The sequence below is a fragment of the Diceros bicornis genome, chromosome 8 (genome assembly GCF_020826845.1).
Source record: "Diceros bicornis minor isolate mBicDic1 chromosome 8, mDicBic1.mat.cur, whole genome shotgun sequence".
Lineage (NCBI taxonomy): Eukaryota > Metazoa > Chordata > Mammalia > Perissodactyla > Rhinocerotidae > Diceros > Diceros bicornis.
Genome location: NC_080747.1, coordinates 61,112,718 through 61,130,713, shown reverse-complemented (window position 1 = coordinate 61,130,713; position 17,996 = coordinate 61,112,718). Strand labels below are relative to the sequence as shown.

The 17,996-nt window shown below is 34.3% G+C and overlaps 1 protein-coding gene across 2 annotated transcripts in view; it reads left to right on the top strand.

Moving 5' to 3' along the window:
- The window catches only part of G3BP2 (G3BP stress granule assembly factor 2), a 32,222-nt gene extending 14,641 nt beyond the window's left edge, over positions 1-17,581 (top strand). The window contains exons 3-13 of one of the 2 annotated variants that reach the window (XM_058547271.1): positions 1,195-1,313; positions 3,579-3,660; positions 4,463-4,636; positions 5,298-5,388; positions 6,080-6,182; positions 6,699-6,879; positions 7,872-7,970; positions 12,161-12,263; positions 13,471-13,599; positions 14,163-14,281; positions 14,635-17,581. In XM_058547271.1, the coding sequence (XP_058403254.1) occupies positions 1,195-1,313; positions 3,579-3,660; positions 4,463-4,636; positions 5,298-5,388; positions 6,080-6,182; positions 6,699-6,879; positions 7,872-7,970; positions 12,161-12,263; positions 13,471-13,599; positions 14,163-14,281; positions 14,635-14,907 (1,473 nt within the window). In that variant the 3' untranslated portion in view covers positions 14,908-17,581. The remainder of the gene's footprint in view (positions 1-1,194; positions 1,314-3,578; positions 3,661-4,462; positions 4,637-5,297; positions 5,389-6,079; positions 6,183-6,698; positions 6,880-7,871; positions 7,971-12,160; positions 12,264-13,470; positions 13,600-14,162; positions 14,282-14,634) is intronic. The other variant, XM_058547272.1, reaches the window with a different exon arrangement.
- The last annotated feature ends 415 nt before the right edge of the window (positions 17,582-17,996 follow it).

Below are 17,996 nucleotides of genomic sequence, written 5' to 3'. Positions count from 1 at the left end.
ACTTTTTAGTATAACAGGAAAGATGCTTGATTTATATAAACAAGTAATATTCAGATCTTCTTTTTTTCTTCTCCTTTCTCTCCAATTTCTAATGTTATAATTTTGACTGTTGTGGGGGCTATAAACATATAAATCATGTACTTTAAATGATGAGAGGTTGTGTTTCTATTTTAATTTTGTGCTTGTTTTTCTTGACCTTGTCTTTGAGATTTCAGTTTAGAGGTACTTGATCATAGCACATCTAACCCATCCTGTTTCCTGTTTGTTTATATTCCGTGAAAGAGTATAAACTCCTTGAGGGCTAGAGTCTTATCTTGTTCACCAGGGTATCCCATTTACTATAAACAGTACCTGGAATGTAGTTAGATGCCTAATTAATAGAAAGAAAGATTGGAAAGACATACACCAAGTATAAAAAACTATTATCTCTGAGTACTGAGGTTATTGCTGATTTTTAATGGTAGTCATTATCATTTTGAAAATAGTAAACTTAATCCCTAGAAGGAGAGAGAAAGCAAAGAAGACCTACAAGTCAAAGTACTTTTTCCCATGATAAGTATAATCTCCAAGTCCTGATTTCTGCCCTCTGCCTAGTTTTATTTTTATTTTTATTTATTTTATTTATTTATTCCCCCAAAGCCCCAGTAGATAGTTGTATGTCATAGCTGCACATCCTTCTAGTTGCTGTATGTAGGACGCGGCCCCAGCATGGCCAGAGAAGCGGTGCGTCGGTGCGTGCCCGGGTCCCGAACCCCGGCCACCAGCAACGGAGCGCACGCACTTAACCGCTAAACCAGGGGGCCAGCCCTCTCTGCCTAGTTTTAAAAAATCATTGGAATCCAAGAATGTGGGAGATAATGGTCCTTAAAGGACAAAGATACTGTGAATGGAAAGACTTGGTTATGGTGTTTGTAGTCTGAGGCAGCATTGGACTCACTGGGGAATAAGAGAGAGAATTGTGCTACTTTCCTCTGTTTGAGGGACAGGGAGATCAAGAAATAGAGACAAAGGGGAGGTGCAAGTGTTAGAGGTCACCAGTAGTTGTCGGGAATTTTTTATTTTGCTGTTGCAAACTATGTTTTAATAAATGGTATTCCTTTTCTTTATTCCCATTTATATGGTTAAAATTTACTTCATGGAAGTTTTACAAAGATGACTTTTTAATAGCTGGTATTCTTGTGTTTGCTCCCTTAGCATTTGACATTGTGCAGCAAAGAAATGGTTATGGAGAAGCCCAGTCCGCTGCTTGTAGGGCGGGAGTTTGTGAGGCAATATTATACTTTGCTGAATAAAGCTCCAGAATATTTACACAGGTAAATTTTAAATGGATTATTTAGTAGTTTTATTCAGTTTATTTTCTTGAACATGACTGCATATATTTTGTCTTTCTTTTCTTCTCATGTCCTGACACTGTCCCATTATATAACACATACACATCTATACACACACATATACAATTGTACACTCTGGTATTCTGTATTTCATTAAAAACAAAAACAAAACCTTGGGCTTGACCAACTAATGGGTTTCCTGTCGGCAATTTGAAATCACAGGCTTAAGTCATCTTTCTAAGTTCTCTATAGCAATGTTAGGAAATGAATCAGTTAAGTGATTATACTTATGAAAATTTCCTCTGATTGATCTGCAAAATAGTATTCCTTGGTAAAACAACAACAGTAGTCTTGTTTACTATTTTGGCAAGAGTTAGACATCTGTAAGCCTACTTTTTGCCGAGATGAAATGAAATTTATATTGTGAATAGTGTTTATAATTTTTGTTATTCCCGGTGTATTTTAGCAGGTGGAATATGAGTGAGACTTCTGTAATGATAAGGCTTTGCAAGTATTTGTTGTACAACACCCTAGCCAAGTGAGTTAAGGATAAATATATCCTTGCCACTTCATGTGAGAAAGGCTGTTAAAAGGACTTACATTCTTTTATCTATAGGTACTCTTTATAAGCATGCTGGGCATTCTAAAGTTATATTTTATAATATGCCCTACATTGTTAAACGTGTGTAATATTCTCTACATTGTTCCAGGAGGCATTTTTTTATATAACTAACACTCCCTCCCCGTCCAAAAAACAAACAAACAAAATAAATACCTGTACATTTTCCTAATTATAAAAATAAAGACATTCTTGTTGACAGTGTATGTGAGAGAGTTTGCAAGGGAGAATGTAATTAATAGGGCATTATCTGAAATTTAGTCTTTTCACAATGTATCTATTAACATTTTTAGCTTTTTTTATAACAAGAAACTTTTTTTGGTAGTGACCAAAAAAAGTAAAATTTAAAAGAATAAGGCTCTCCACCATCATTTCAGATAACACCAACAAACTTCTATTTTATACTTGGCTCATGTAACCAATTTCCTTATTAATGAAAATTTAGTTTGTAATTTTTCACTTGTTAACACTGTAATGAATATCCTTACACATGCATTTCTGTGCACCTTTCTAGGTATTTTCTTAGGGTAGGTTCTTAGAAGTAGAATTGTTAAATCAAAGGTATGATCGTTAGCGGTTTTTCTTACACATACAGCCAAATTGTCCTCCACAAAAATGATAGCAGTTTACATGCTTACCAGCAGTACGTGAAAGAAAATAGTATAAACTTAAAAATAAGAGTAGCGGTGAAAAGCATGGACTCTGGAGCCAGACTGTCTGGTTTCATGTCTTAGCTGCCCTCCTTGATAGGTGGGTGACCTAAAGGGAGTTAATTTAACCTCCTCTGAACCTCAGTTTGCTCATTTAGATAATAGTGCTTATTTTATGAGGTTGTTAGGAGGGTTAAACAAATCAATATATATAATGCACTGAGAACATTGCTTGGCATAGAGGAAGTCTTACGTGTTTTATTACGATAGGAGCTGAATTCTCTTTATGAAAAAATTAACTTTGCACGTTTGATAACCTTAACTGGGAAAGCTATTGATTCTAATTGCTTTAGGTAATGCCAGAGAAACACTAATTTATCATGTACTTAAGAGCAGTATAAAAATTAATGAGAAATTAGATGCTGAAATAATGTAGATCTTTTTATTTGTCTCTGAATTATTTCAGTTGTTTAAAATCTAAACTGTTTTAATCTATGCCTTTGGAATTAGTAATTGTTTGGAACTCTGAGTAGAATGTTAAATAGCATCTGATTCCCAAACAATTCTAGATAACTGAGTTTTTGTATCTGAAGGGGAAAAATGGGTCAGTTACTCGGCATCAGTATTTAGAATGTATTTTGAATGTCTCGTTCTTCCACTTAACAAAAAAAATAGATGTGATAAGAATTAGATGAGAATAGCTAATGATTTGAGTGTATATTTAGTGTGCTAGGCACGCTAAGAATTCTATGCCATTACTCATTTAATCTGTACAACAGCCCTATGGAGTAGTTACTGTTGTTCTGTTTTATAACCAAGGAAATTAAATTTAAAGACCATAAGTAACTTGCTCAAGATTACACAATTAATGAGTGACAGAGCCAGACATGGAAACTGGGTCTGTTTGACATCAGAACTCTACTGTCTCTTAGACTTCTCTTGACAGTTGAATGTTAATTGTTTTCAATGGTTTTACAGGTTTTATGGCAGGAATTCTTCCTACGTTCATGGTGGAGTAGATGCTAGTGGAAAGCCCCAGGAGGCTGTTTATGGCCAAAATGTAAGTATCAATTTCATATACATTTTAGATTTTTTTTCTTCTCTGCATTAAGATAGAGATTTGAAAAAAGCCTTCTTGTGTCCATGGATTTCTTCTTGAATGTGATCATTAGTTGTGACTAGAATTTATGGTATAACAATTGTTGAATGTGCTTTGAGTTCATATGAACATCCATTTTGTATGAAACACAGTATCACAGGGGTGCATACAAAAGAGAAGATGGGATATTTTATATCCTTGATGTATTTTATACATGAAACAGTTGAGACACTGTATTAAGTTTATACAAATGTGGGCTACACCTTATGTTACAGGAATGCACAGAAATAAATGCTCCTTATGACTTGGTAGAGGATGTGGGACCTCGGCTCAACTCTAAATTACAGGATTTGGCCTTAGCAAACAAGAGGAAATTGAAAGTAGAAGAAATGGCATCAGCAAACACACAATAAAGTAAAATTAGGTCTGGGGTCAAGGAGTAGTCAACACAGTTTGTGTGAATGACTAAATACTTAATACAGAATAGTGGGAGAAGGCTGTATAAAGCCCATATTGCTGCATAATATGAGAAAGCCATTGTGATTTCTTGTGTGGAGAGATGACGTGTTGAAAATGGCGGTTTAGGAACATTAATCTGACGTAGTAATACGTAGCATGGTGGAGTGGATTCAAATGAGGCCGAAAGATTAAGTAGTTAACATTCTAGAGTTGTGAGGAAATCAGTGAAGGTTTGTGGTATTGTATAGGTAATATATTATCACAAGAGTTTGTATTTCCTCCCCCCCTTCTTTTCCTAATAAAGGATATACACCACAAAGTATTATCTCTGAACTTCAGTGAATGTCATACTAAAATTCGTCATGTGGATGCTCATGCAACCTTGAGTGATGGAGTAGTTGTCCAGGTCATGGGTTTGCTTTCTAACAGTGGACAGCCAGAGAGGAAGTTTATGCAAACCTTTGTTTTGGCTCCTGAAGTAAGTTTTCATTTCATGTAATTTTCACTCATATGATTTTATTTGGCTGTTATTAGTTGCTTGAAGTGTCCAAAGAGTTTTTTCTTACAGATTTAGATATGCATGTAGCTATTTTTGAGAAATTTGTATTGGACCTGTTGATATAGTTGGAGTTTTGTGTGTGTACGCACTCTGACTGTTTAAAAGTAAAAGTCAGGGGCTTGCTCCAGGGCTTAGTGGTTAAGTTCAGCACATTCTGCTTTGGTGTCCTGGGTTTGGTTCCCGTGGCCATGTTGTGGTGCCATGTTCCTGCCATTCTGTGGTGGCAACCCACATACAAAATAGAGGAAGATGGGCATAGATGTTAGCTCAGGGCAAATCTTCCTCAGCAAAAAAAGCAAAAAAAAAAAAGTAAAAGTCAGATACTGATACAAATGTGTAAATAGGTGATTAAGATTACAGAAATAAAACAGAAAAGTATATTTTATAGGTTCCATATTAAACAAAATGGAAAACTTCCATCTGTTAATTAGTCCTGGTTCTCTTATTGAGAAAATTATATTGAGTCTATGTTATTTCTGTAGTAGTAAAATAGAAATTGTGTATGCCATCTAATTTGTTCTTTTATGTAATGCCACATTTATGGGTATTTATGGAATATTTGGATGTTGTTTTTCTATAGGGATCTGTTCCAAATAAGTTTTATGTTCACAATGATATGTTTCGTTATGAAGATGAAGTATTTGGTGATTCTGAACCAGAACTTGATGAAGGTGAGGTTACTTTCAAGATAGAAAGGGTTCTGTCAGTACTCTTTAAGGATATGAAAAGTATGAAACTTACAGACATTTGCCTCTATTGTAACTGAGTCAAGCCCCCTTTTCTCCTTTTTTGTTCTTTTGTTATAAAGGAAAGAGACATTCATTATATGAAATTATATAAAAATCAGACATAGAAAGTGAAAAAATTCCCCTCAATCTCATCCTCTATAGATAGCCAAGAGTTTGGTGCCTATTATAATTTAGTGGAATCTTATACTTACCAATACTTAATTTTATAAAAAAGGAATTATGCTGGCTCAAAGCTTGCTTTTTTTCACGTTGGCTATCAATTTTTTGGCTATACCATAATTATTTAATTGATCTTCCTTTGATATCAATTTTTTTCCTTTATCATTATTGCTCTATTGAATAGATGTGACAAAGGAAACTGAGGTATGGCTTTAATATTTATTTCCTACCCTTTCCTTACTAATAGATCTTTTTTTAAAATAGAGTAAATACCAAACTTCATCTTGCTTGCTCTTCAGTTTTTTTAAGAGAACAAAATATTGCAATTGAATGCATTTGTAAGGAGTATGTCAATTTTTTTTTTTACCATCACTTCCTTAAACATTAAAAATATGTATATCAAATTGTGTGTTAAGCCTCTTAAAAAGAGTTGTGGTGTATTATGTATTGTCAGAATCAGAAGATGAAGTAGAAGAGGAACAAGAAGAAAGGCAACCATCTCCAGAACCTGTGCAAGAAAATGCTAACAGTGGTTACTATGAAGCTCACCCTGTGACGTAAGAATAAGATGTGCAACGCCAAAGTTGGTCTAAACTCATATAGTTGTGAAGTGGTTTTTGTTCCTAGAATTCTTGTTGGCAGTAAATTTTTGATAAAGCTACCTGTCAGGCCAGTATTTGAGTACTTGCTATGTATATCCAAGAAATTTGGAAAGAATTGTTTTATTTAATTCAAAACTTGAACATGATTTAGCCCAAAACAGTGATCACTTACTGAATAATGTGGAGTGTTTGGGACAACACAGAGAATGAATGTTTTATTTTTGTAAATATGGAGTTTGTTTATAGTTAGTACTAAAGTAAACATTTTTAGTAATCCAGTTTGAAAATGGTAGGGTTAAGGAAATGCTGCTTCTTGAGAGTATTATTCCCTTCTGCCTTCTAGTTCTTATTGGACTTTTGCTTCAAAACAGCTTATTATTAGTTATGCCTATTGGGTTAGAGAAATACTGAATTTTATTTGAACTGATCATTTCACTCATACTGAAAAATCAACAAAATATTTTATTGTAGTAATGGTATAGAGGAGCCTTTAGAAGAATCCTCTCATGAACCTGAACCTGAGCCAGAATCAGAAACAAAGACTGAAGAATTGAAACCACAAGTGGAGGAGAAGAACTTAGAAGAATTAGAGGAGAAGTCTACTTCTCCTCCTCCAGCTGAACCTGTTTCTCTGCCACAGGAACCACCAAAGGTTAGATCAGAGGAACTCTTTAGACCTATAACATAACACTTTAATATTTGGTGCCATTAATGAAGCATGATCTTTGTTCTATTATATTAAATTGTTTAACATAGTAAATTATGCTTTTTTTATGTATATGAAAGAAGCCGTGGGGTTTTTTGTAATCCTGAGGAAATTTCATTGTATTCCCCCCCTCAAAAAAATACCCCTAAGAGTGAAATTTGTGGTAAATCCTTGTCTGTATGCAGTGTTTAGTATCTTACATGAAATTGTTCGAGTCCATGTATAAAGCTGAGAATTGCTCTTTCATTCTGTATTAAGTCCTCTATGCACAGATGCAACAGGAGTCATGCAATTTCCCAACTTAAGCAAGTTGGCCTTGTATTAAAAGAAGAGATACTTGTTATTTCTGGTTTAAATGGGAACAATTTCCTTACTACACCAATTCAACTATCTTGGAAAGATGAGTGACACCCATAGTGTATCATTTAAGCCTACCTAAAACATCTTTTATCTTTCTGTAAAGTAGAAGGTTAAAGTATATTTGGGTAGTGAGAGGAGGAGATTCCTTGTTCAATTCGTGAATGTCTGTTAAAGTTTCCAGCTAGTACTCTCTTCTTTCCTATCCTTCCTCTCTCCCCTTAACACCATCATACACCCTGTTTTCCCCCAAAAGGGGAAAGAAATTGGTTTTATTAGGTTCTTATTTTTCTAGCATGTGGAGTTGTTAGTGGTTTTGTTTGCCACTTGCTCATCTACTTAGAGCATACAGCTTGTGGATATATTTAGTAGTTCAGACAGACAGTCAAATAATCTTGCGTAATGAGATTTTGAAAGCTGGCACATAGACTGGCATGTGTGTGTGTGCCTTTCTCTTAGGAGTCCTCCAATATAGAGCAATAGTTTAGAAATGAAAAGAATATATATATTTGGAAGTTTCCCTGTAGGAATGTTGGTGGTTTTCCATGATTAGTAGTCTAGGTTTGTTGCATTTCCTGCAGGCTTTCTCCTGGGCTTCAGTGACCAGTAAAAACCTGCCTCCTAGTGGTACTGTTTCTTCCTCTGGAATTCCACCCCATGTTAAAGCACCAGTCTCACAGGTAACCAATCTGTGAACACATTGGATTGTATCCTTGTTACATTGCCAATTGCTTTATCTTTTTTATACTTTTTTAAATGAGTCAATCAGGAATTATGGATTTAAATATACCAAAAAAATTGTATCAAATGTCAGTGCACCCACTTTAAATGCCAAATCTCCATTCATCATCTACATAGGTGGTATTTGGGGTTTGGGTGTGTGAAATAGATTAAGTTGGTTTTTCCTATATATATATATATATATATATATAATTGTCACTTAAAAGGCTTCTTAAAATAACCAAAAAAAAAGTTCTTTTTAAAAAAATTATAAATTTTATTTAGCAAAAATACCTTAGGCAAGAAATTTGGAAAGTCACAAAGTAGTGTGGCATTATAAAGTATCATTGATTTAAAAAAATAGAAAACTTAAAAAAATACACTGCCTAAGCTCTCAGTCTATAAGTGGTTCACACCGTTTAATTGAAGCCTGTACCAACTTATGACTGTAGTGTTCACCTTAACTGATCATTCTAGTATTCTGCTTTTTGTCTGTTTGTCATCTTACCCATTTCAGAGCTTTCAAAAACATTGAAACTAAGACACTGGCTACCTAATATGTTTATTAGGTATAGTTTAGAATTAACTAAATTCTAATTAAGTTTATAGGCATAGTTAAAGGGTGTCTGATTTTTTTCCCTAAATTTTGCATCAAACTTCATTAGAAAATTTACATTAAAATTTTTTAGTGAACATAAAATTGTTTGGATACACCTCTTACATGCTCTAAACAGTGAAACTTAGAGGTTTCAAAAGTAGGTAGTAATTATTAGACAGTCTTTCTGGTGTTGGTACACATTATCAGCTATGTAATAGTATAACACATGGCCTCATAATACCTGTTATTTTTCATTAGATATTCAGGAAATGTTGAGTAATTACTTCATATTACAAACCAGAGTTCTGTCTTAATGAAACAAATTAATTTGCTAAATATTGATTAATTTAGCCCATCTGAAGACCTGATAAGTGACTTCTGTATTTTCTTTTGAAGTTTTCAATTTCTTATCAGATTTATGTTTGGAATCCTTTGGACTGTTATTTCATTTCAGAGAGTTGGCTACACTTACTTTAAACTAACTGCTAGTTACAAGTTAAAATAGCTAACGTTTATTATGCCTTTAGTACGTGCCAGGCATTGTGCAAAGCACTTTATATTCATTCTCATCTAATCCTCACTACCACCCTGTGAGGGTGGTTACTATCATTATTCCTGTTTCACAGTTAAGTAGATTGAGGCCTAGAGTACCTCACCTAAGGTGAGACAGCTGTATAAATACTAGAGCTGGGCTTTGAATTCATGCAGTTGGACACCAGAATCCGTATGTGACTCATGCAAACCCATAGGTTTCTTTAGCCCTCTGGAGGGGAATGTGGCACTGTTTACATCAAAGAAGAGTACTACTATATTTAAGGCATTTCTAAATTATATTACATTAAATCCTAACCTCTTGCTCAGGAAAAAGAATTTTTTTAAGTTTCGATGTTATTTTTTTGAGTTGTAGGAGACTAGATTGTATTTCCCAACACACACCCTTATTAAAACAAAATTTTGAAACGTTTATACTGTAAACTTTAATAGAACTTTCTGATCTCTTTAGGCTGTATTTAGAATGGATTTATCATTTTCCCACTTGATTTAATAAACCTTTCAATTTTATTTTGTTACTTTGGTGTAGTATCCATTTTCTTAACACTTCTAGCATAGATTATTAATAAAAGGAGAATTAAATCTAATTTCTAGGTTATTGATAGGCATTAATTTAGAAGTAGGTAAATTAATTTCTTGGTAAAAAGATTTTGTCTGGAAATTGATTAGTGCATCCAATAGCTTATGTTCAGTTGAAGGACTTATTTATTAATTGTGGTTTTACCTGCTGTATTGACTTGACTTGATGGTTTTGTTTTTATTTCATTTTCTGTTTGACCTTCATTTGTGGGATTTGTCACATGGAGCACACTTTCTGGTTGCATCGAATTAATTTTAAGGCCCTAAAGTAGTATGTGGTATATTAGCCATTTTATCTCATTGGAGTAAAGAGTTTCAGTCATGAAATTGCCTGAAGAATTAGGAGTTCACAGCTGGCTTAGTTGATGTATATTAATCAGTTATTGAAAGGAATATTGTTATATTTTTGGTCTCATATTTTCTTTACATTGGCATCATCTACTAAAAGTTAGGTTGTTAAATCAATGTATGAATTATTTGTAAGATGTCATAAATTATTTAAATTTGTTTTTAATTTTAAATCCTTAAAAGATAGTGAAGAACTTTTGTATTTTGCCTCTTGTAGTTATTTTGGTGTCAGTAATCTGTTTTGAAAAGAATTTGAATCAGTCATCCAGGGCATCTCAAGTTCTTTGGTAACATTTGGATTGAATGAGGTTTTTGTAAGATTTTTAAATTAAAAGGTACATTTGCTATTTTCATTAATTTCCTAAACATACTAGCTTCATCAAACTTTGTTAGAGTACATCTATTCTTTAATTCTGTTTTGTAATCATAGTGAAGTAAGTTGTGCTCTTAGGCCCCCTTAGTTGAAATTTGTAAGTAACTGCCTTTTTCAGGCATCACATTTTGGGTCAAATTATCATGTAGTGTTAAACTCCAAATACGGTTAACATTGGTGTCAGGGCTGTAACTTAGGTCCTTTTGTCAGGCATAGAACATTCTTCCACATGTTTTGGGTTAGAGGACTAAAAATGTAATTTAATTTTAAATGACTGAACATCTCTATCTAACTTGTGCTTGGTTGTTTGGGTGGTACAGAAATGAATTAAGATATAGTCCTTATAGGAATATGTATATGTAAATGAAAAACTGGAGCGAGTTAAAATTTTTTATTTGTTTAGCAAAATTCTAGAACATGGCAAGCAACCTCATCTTGAGGGAAATGGGAAATCTACATGGAAGAAAACAGAATTTGGGAAGAGACAGGCAAATCTGTTAAAAACTGCTAGGATAGGAGTTGATATACCTTTTTGTTACAACGGGTGAAATCATTTACGATAAATTGTCATTTTTGAAAGAAGCATAACTCTGTATCAAAATTTGTCTTTGCAAATTATAATACCTCAATTATATAAATGATGAAAGAGTTTGAGCCACTGCCTGGACTGAGGTCCTCAGAGATGATCAGCCATAAAGACAAGACTGAAATTACTAGCTCTCTGACTTGAGGACATGTTCTTCATATCCTGCTGAGTGTTTCAGCATCCTTTGAAGGTGCATGTATTTTGTCTCTTCCTTGGACCGTAAATATTTGGGCGGTAGACAGCCTGAAGAGTTTGGGAATACTGAAAATTCCATTGTATTAAGGAAAAGGTAATAGCTGATGAGGATATTGTTTTGTTTTAAAAATATTTATTTTAATTATATGTGTCTAATTCAGCGGTTAGCAGAAACTTTTGGAAGACATCTTAAAATGTCCTATTACTCCCCCTGCTAACCTGCAAGAAGCAGTTAAGGAAAATTGTTGGGGTTAGTACTTAAATAAATGCAAACCTTTCCCATAAGGAAGAACAATAGGGAGCTAAAGGACTTCTTTAACTGTTTGAGATGCTGTATACACATTCCTATCTTGTTTTTTTATGTGCATTTTAACTTAAAGGTAGTACTTTTAGGTGCTCGTGTAAGCTAAATTGTATGTTTTGAACTATGAAAATACTGATTTTTACGATGTATTTATGTGGCAGGGTTTAGAAGATATTGCTGAGCAGTATTACGTTTGAAGGGCAGCACACTAGATAATTAGAAAGTATGTCATATATTCTTATCTTCCTAAGATAAGAATGGCTTTTTATATTGTATATGTATTTACATGGAGTGGCTCATCTTGCATTTTTGTAGCAATGCCTTTTATGCTGTCTCTACGTGGATGTAATTTTATTGAAAAAATGTGGTTGTGTAAAGCAGCCTATTGTGAGTTATGTAGCCTTGAGGGAAAACAAAACCTACCCTACAGTCCTAGATTGGTACAGAATATCTTTAAGAAAATTTATTTTTCACATACATAGGACACTATGTTAAAAACAGTATAAACTTAAAATTACCATTATACCTGCCAGTGACTTGTTGGTAGTTGCTTTAGTTGGTTTTTCTCCTGTGGGATGTGCTTGTTTATAGTGTATTTTTTCCCTTGTATTTTAGCCGAGAGTTGAAGCTAAACCAGAAGTTCAGTCTCAGCCACCTCGTGTGCGTGAACAACGACCTAGAGAACGACCTGGTTTCCCTCCTAGAGGACCAAGACCAGGTGAGTCAGGCTGCTCTGTAGCCTTTAGCACTTGAAAAATTGGAAAAGACTGAGCTTAAAAAAAAAAAACAAAAAAACACTACAATGTGTTTTATACACAAATCCTTTTAGTACCACCTTGCTTAAAGGTTTAAATAACTTGCTAAAATACAGTCTGGAACAAAACAACTGACTTTTAGGGGAGGATTAGTTGACATGCCATAGAGACATGCATTTTGAAGGTATAAATGAATTTGAGACAAATTTTATTTGGTTATTGTCACTGGTTCTAAGAATTCAAAACCAAGCTGCCAATAACCTACTCTCTTACTTAGCACTCTTATCTCTTCACAGATAAACAATAAGCACACCCTGATTCTTCTTATTTTGATTGTCTTAGGTATTAAGTAAGTTGCCATGATTTTTGACTTGTTTTCATTGTTAGCTAATATATGTAGCACCTCTATTTGAATTCTATAAGTGTTTAGATTGCTTTTGGGAGGAGGTGGGAGATAGTATACATCAAATTAAAAATGTTATTTTTCCCACAAAAGTAAAATAAGTGATGTGTTACTAAACCAGAAGTCATGGGAGCTGGGGTTCATTTTAGCTCTGCCACTGATTGAGTTTATGATCTGAGTGACACCCTTAAATTATGAGCTTCTCTTATGCCATTCAGTTAGTACACAAATTTTTCTTGTGTGACTCCTTACTTATCTGCCTCACCGTGTTCCTTGTGTTCTTGGGAGGATCAAATAAGATTTTATATATATATGAGCACCCTAATGTGTATAAAAGGCTATATAAATGAGATATTTTTACTGTTAAATTTACTGTTAAACTTGTGAATTTCAAAATACTAAACAAATATTTAGTACAAATATACCTCACCATATGAGATCTATTTGGTTCCTGGGTAGATAGCAAAAGGTTGGTTTAAGGAGGAATACTCATACTACTAATATTTGACTTTCATGTAATCAGACCAGTAGATCTAGAAGAAGGGACTTTAGCAATCTAGTCAATAAATACCCTCTCTTCACACTTTGGTGTCGTGTTGTTTTCTAACTAACTTACTAATAATGGGCACTTCTACCTCTGTTCAAGTAACTCACTATCTTATTAAACTAAAACAGGAATATCGATATTAAGTGGTTTTTACATTTATTGCTTTGAACTAGTTTTTATATGATGTAAACTTTAATAACGACTTTATTCCTTTTTTCAGGCAGAGGAGATATTGAACAGAATGAATCTGACAACCGTAGAATAATTCGCTATCCAGACAGTCATCAACTTTTTGTTGGTAACTTGCCACATGATATTGATGAAAATGAACTGAAAGAGTTCTTCATGAGTAAGTGGTTTATTTTGCTTTGTTGTAAAATTAAGCAGGAGGAGAATAGAGCTTTTGTCATAATGTAACTAGAATTTTTTTTAACGTTTATCTTTCTATATACTGTGTGTCTTCAGGTACCGGTCACTTTAATTGATCAGAAGGGAGTAGAAGGCTATATTAGACATTCCCCAGGGACTGTACTTAGTATTGACTGGCCTGGTTTTGTAGAGGTTAGAAGAAGACTGGATGAATCAGTCTTAAATTTGGAGATGGGATTCATTTGGCAAATACAAGTCAGAAATAGAAAATATCATTGTCGTTCTAAAATTATGCAGCTAACTTTCCTTTGAAAAGACTGATAAAGATGCAGAAGGGTAACAAAACAAGCAGACAGGCTAGTTGTTGGCATCTTAGGTGAACAACCTGTATGAGTGAATGTACCTTAGTTGTTACTGGGTGTAGCAGCTTGCCCCTTTTATTTTGAAATGGATCAAGGAGATTAAGGTTATTCACCCTGAAAATTAAAGCCACAAAGTAGTCTGTTAAAATATTTAACCTTGGTGTAATGTATATTTTTGCAGGTTTTGGAAACGTTGTGGAACTTCGCATCAATACCAAGGGTGTTGGGGGAAAGCTTCCAAATTTTGGTTTTGTGGTTTTTGATGACTCTGAACCAGTTCAGAGAATCTTAATTGCAAAAGTAAGTGACTCAAAGGACATAATTCAAGGCTTTATTATTCTTATTGTATATAATATTAATTTGGTGCATTTTAAAACCATAAAAAATCTTTTTTTAATGGTAAAGCTAAAAATAGTTCACTATGAAATGGTATTTATGCAAAGAATATAGATTTGTTAGTAGTATTGAAGTCTGAGGTGCAGATCATTTTAAATTTCATTATTTGTTCTAGTGAAGAAGGTTGGAATAGATTGCATATTAAGAATTTTGTGAAATTTTTTTTGTTTCTTAGGATTTTCTTCTCATGTATGCAAGGTAATACATTCCTATTGCTGTCTAACCTGCCCATGTAAATCTTTTGTCCACTTTTAAAGCCAATTATGTTTCGAGGAGAAGTACGTTTAAATGTGGAAGAGAAAAAAACAAGAGCTGCAAGAGAGCGAGAAACCAGAGGTGGTGGTGATGATCGCAGAGATATTAGGCGCAATGATCGAGGTCCTGGTGGTCCACGTGGAATAGTGGGTGGTGGAATGATGCGTGACCGGGATGGAAGAGGACCTCCTCCAAGAGGTGGCATGGCACAGAAACTTGGCTCTGGAAGAGGAACCGGGCAAATGGAAGGCCGCTTCACAGGACAGCGTCGCTGAAGCTCCACTGTTGGCAAAGTTTTGGCAGTGGTACATTATTCATCGTGTTTGCATTCTTGTTAATTTTTTTTTGGCTTTGGAATGTGACACAGCCTTTTTGATCATTTCTTTGATGTGAAAAGCATCTTTTGGTTATCAGTTAAATTGAGGTGGACGTTATTTCCCCAATTTCACAACAGGATTCACATTGTTAATTTATAAATCTAGACTTGGAGAATTAAGGACTGAGAAATGACCATATCTTAAACTATCTACAACAAAATGAACTTAAAAGGACATGCCCAACTGAATTCAGGTCCTTTGAGTCAAAAAAATCCTCTGCTGCACATTTTGTTTAAGTGTTACTGTTTCTGCCTGTTAATGTTGGAAACACAAATAGTGCAATTTGTGCAATTGGAGAATCTTGCCTTTTTTCTTGGCTCCCCCCAAAAATACAAACCAACAGAAACTTGTTATGCACTCATCAAAATGCACTAATGGGTACTCTGAACTCATTAACATTGACATCTGCAACAGGAAGCAAAAGGGGAAAAAATCTTTCATCTTTTTTCCAGTAGAGAATAGTTTGTGAAATGATGAGGGCATTTTATCTGCTTGCTGTGACCAGCGTGTGTATACATAAACCTTAACAAGACTACAGTATATTCCAGAAGGAAATCATTTAGTTATGAACTAAATAACAAAAATCAGAACTTCAAATGCTATGGTCTTGAATATTAGACCAGATTTAGTAGCTCCATATCTAAGATTTTTCTACCTGCCCCTCTACAGTACAGGGATGGCTGGCTGCTCAACACACTCCTCCTCCCCTTTTTCCTTTCTTTAAGCTGTGTACAGTGAAAATTGTCTTTACTGTATTTTTGTTCTCTGGTAATGTAATAAGCATGATGGTGCCTTCTATTAATACATCATTCCAGTCTTGCTGGTAATTTTGTACAGTATAGTGTATGAATTGCTGTGCTGCAAAGCCAAACAGCTGCAAAATGTTGAAGAATCATTGAAGTGCATAAAAATTGCAGTATCTTTAAAATCAGTAAAATTGACTAGCATATTATTTATCTTGTTCTTCAGTTAACAACCTTATGTTCTCTGTGGGAGGGAGTCTTGTGTGTTTGGGAGGGAGAGAAGGAGGAAGTCAGTTTTTTCAGTAAGTCTCTTGTTGACTTTTCTCTTAGCATGAATGTGAACGTTGAAGTGTTACCACTTGAGAGGTGCTTGGAAAAGTCAATCAACTTGATGTACCTTTTTAGTAACATTTTTAAAGCAGTCAGATTCCATAAATGGCAAGTAAACCTGAAGTGAGGATACTGCAATTTTCAGAGAAAAGAACAGCAGCTCTTAAGTGTTTGCATTTTCTATTTGGGGGGCAGGGAACTGTCATTCATTTTGCACAATTCTTGAACTGATGTCAGCACCCGAGTGGCTCTGAATTTAAGTCTGGGACGACATCTTTTATTTTTACATGAATCTCTTAAACAATTCTGTGAGCAAAGTTTGTAGCTGCTGGATTGTCTTGTCTTCATAGCAAGTTCCAGTAAACCGCAAGTATGGCAAAGGATATCCAATTTTATGCTTGGAGCATTTGGTACATACCCGTTTCTGATGTTTCAGGCTAGGAGTGGGGTAAATAAGTGTGACCACTTTAAAGCTGCTTGTTAGCATGGAAGACTTCTCCATTCTACCTTAGTAAAAACAAACAAAAAATGCACTTGACATAGTAGCAAACTGATTCTGAATTGTGAAACTGTTTGCTATTTAGTAAACTAGCAAATGATGCACATATTTTGTTTTTCACGTACTGGGCAATATAAGGAAAATTAAATCTGTCCTTTCTTCTTAAGTGAGGTCTTCCATGTTTGAGGAAAAGTCTTGCACTATTGCATATATTTTGGGGACACAGATTTCTCATAGTTTCCATTTTTGAGGGCTTAAAGATTTTTTTTTTTTTTTTTTTTTTCTGTTTGAAACACACTTTCTGATGTATAGTACTTGAAGTTCTTACCAGAAAATTACTTTTGAGTTTTGAAGCCTTTATTCAAACTACTTTCAAATAAGTAGTTTATCGTCAGTGTTTTGTTTTTTATAGCATATTTTTCCTCTACTTTATTTCTTTCTCCTTCCCATTTTATATATATATATATATATATATATGTAAAGTTTCCAATCCAGGATATTGCCCTGCACCTATGAAAACTGTTCTGGCACCAAAAGTAGTGACAAATGTTAAGTGTAATAGAAAATAAGAGCAAAAGAGCCATTCAGCTTCAGTCTTTACATACCATGAATAAGACATTAAAACATCATATGGAGAAGTTTACATGGTGATTGTTCACCTGCAGTACTGTGGACTTTTAACATTTTGTCCCCTTTTCAGTGAACCAGAGTAAGAATATTCATCTACCGTTACTGTTATTTGCTGATTTTTTTTTTTTTTTTTTTTTTTTTTTGATGGTAATATTCTATCCTAATGACACTATTGCAACCAAATTGGCTTTACCATCTTGGCTTTAGTAGGTATAGAAGACAATGGATTACCATCTTTATTGCTGTAATGTGTTAAGCATTATATGCTAGTAGAATCTAGTTTCATTGTTTCAGGTGGAAAGTATTCTTTGAGTTTCCATTTTGAATGTGTTTGGACTAAACAAACAATAAACTACTGATGTCTGCAGCATTTATATCTATGTCCCTAATTTAATCTATAGGTTTGTGTTCCAAAATATTTTCTCCCAATTGCATTTCACACAACCTAAGGAAAAATAAGGAATTATTCTATAACCATCTGCTTATTATTTGTGAAATTTGATGTATGAAAAAGTAAAACATTTAAGTAAAACTTGAACATTGTTAGAAATCCATTCCAGTTCAATTAGGTAGCTGGTATACAAGTTAAAGAATGTTAGAGTAATAAGCAGTAAGGAAGGTGAGAATTATCTAAAGAAGTCTACTAAACGTTTATTTAAAAAAAAAAAATGTTGGGGCCGGCCCGGTGGCGCAAGCGGTTAAGTGGGCGCGCTCCGCTGCGGCGGCCCGGGGTTCGCCGGTTCGGATCCCGGGCGCGCACCGACGCACTGCTTGGCAAGCCATGC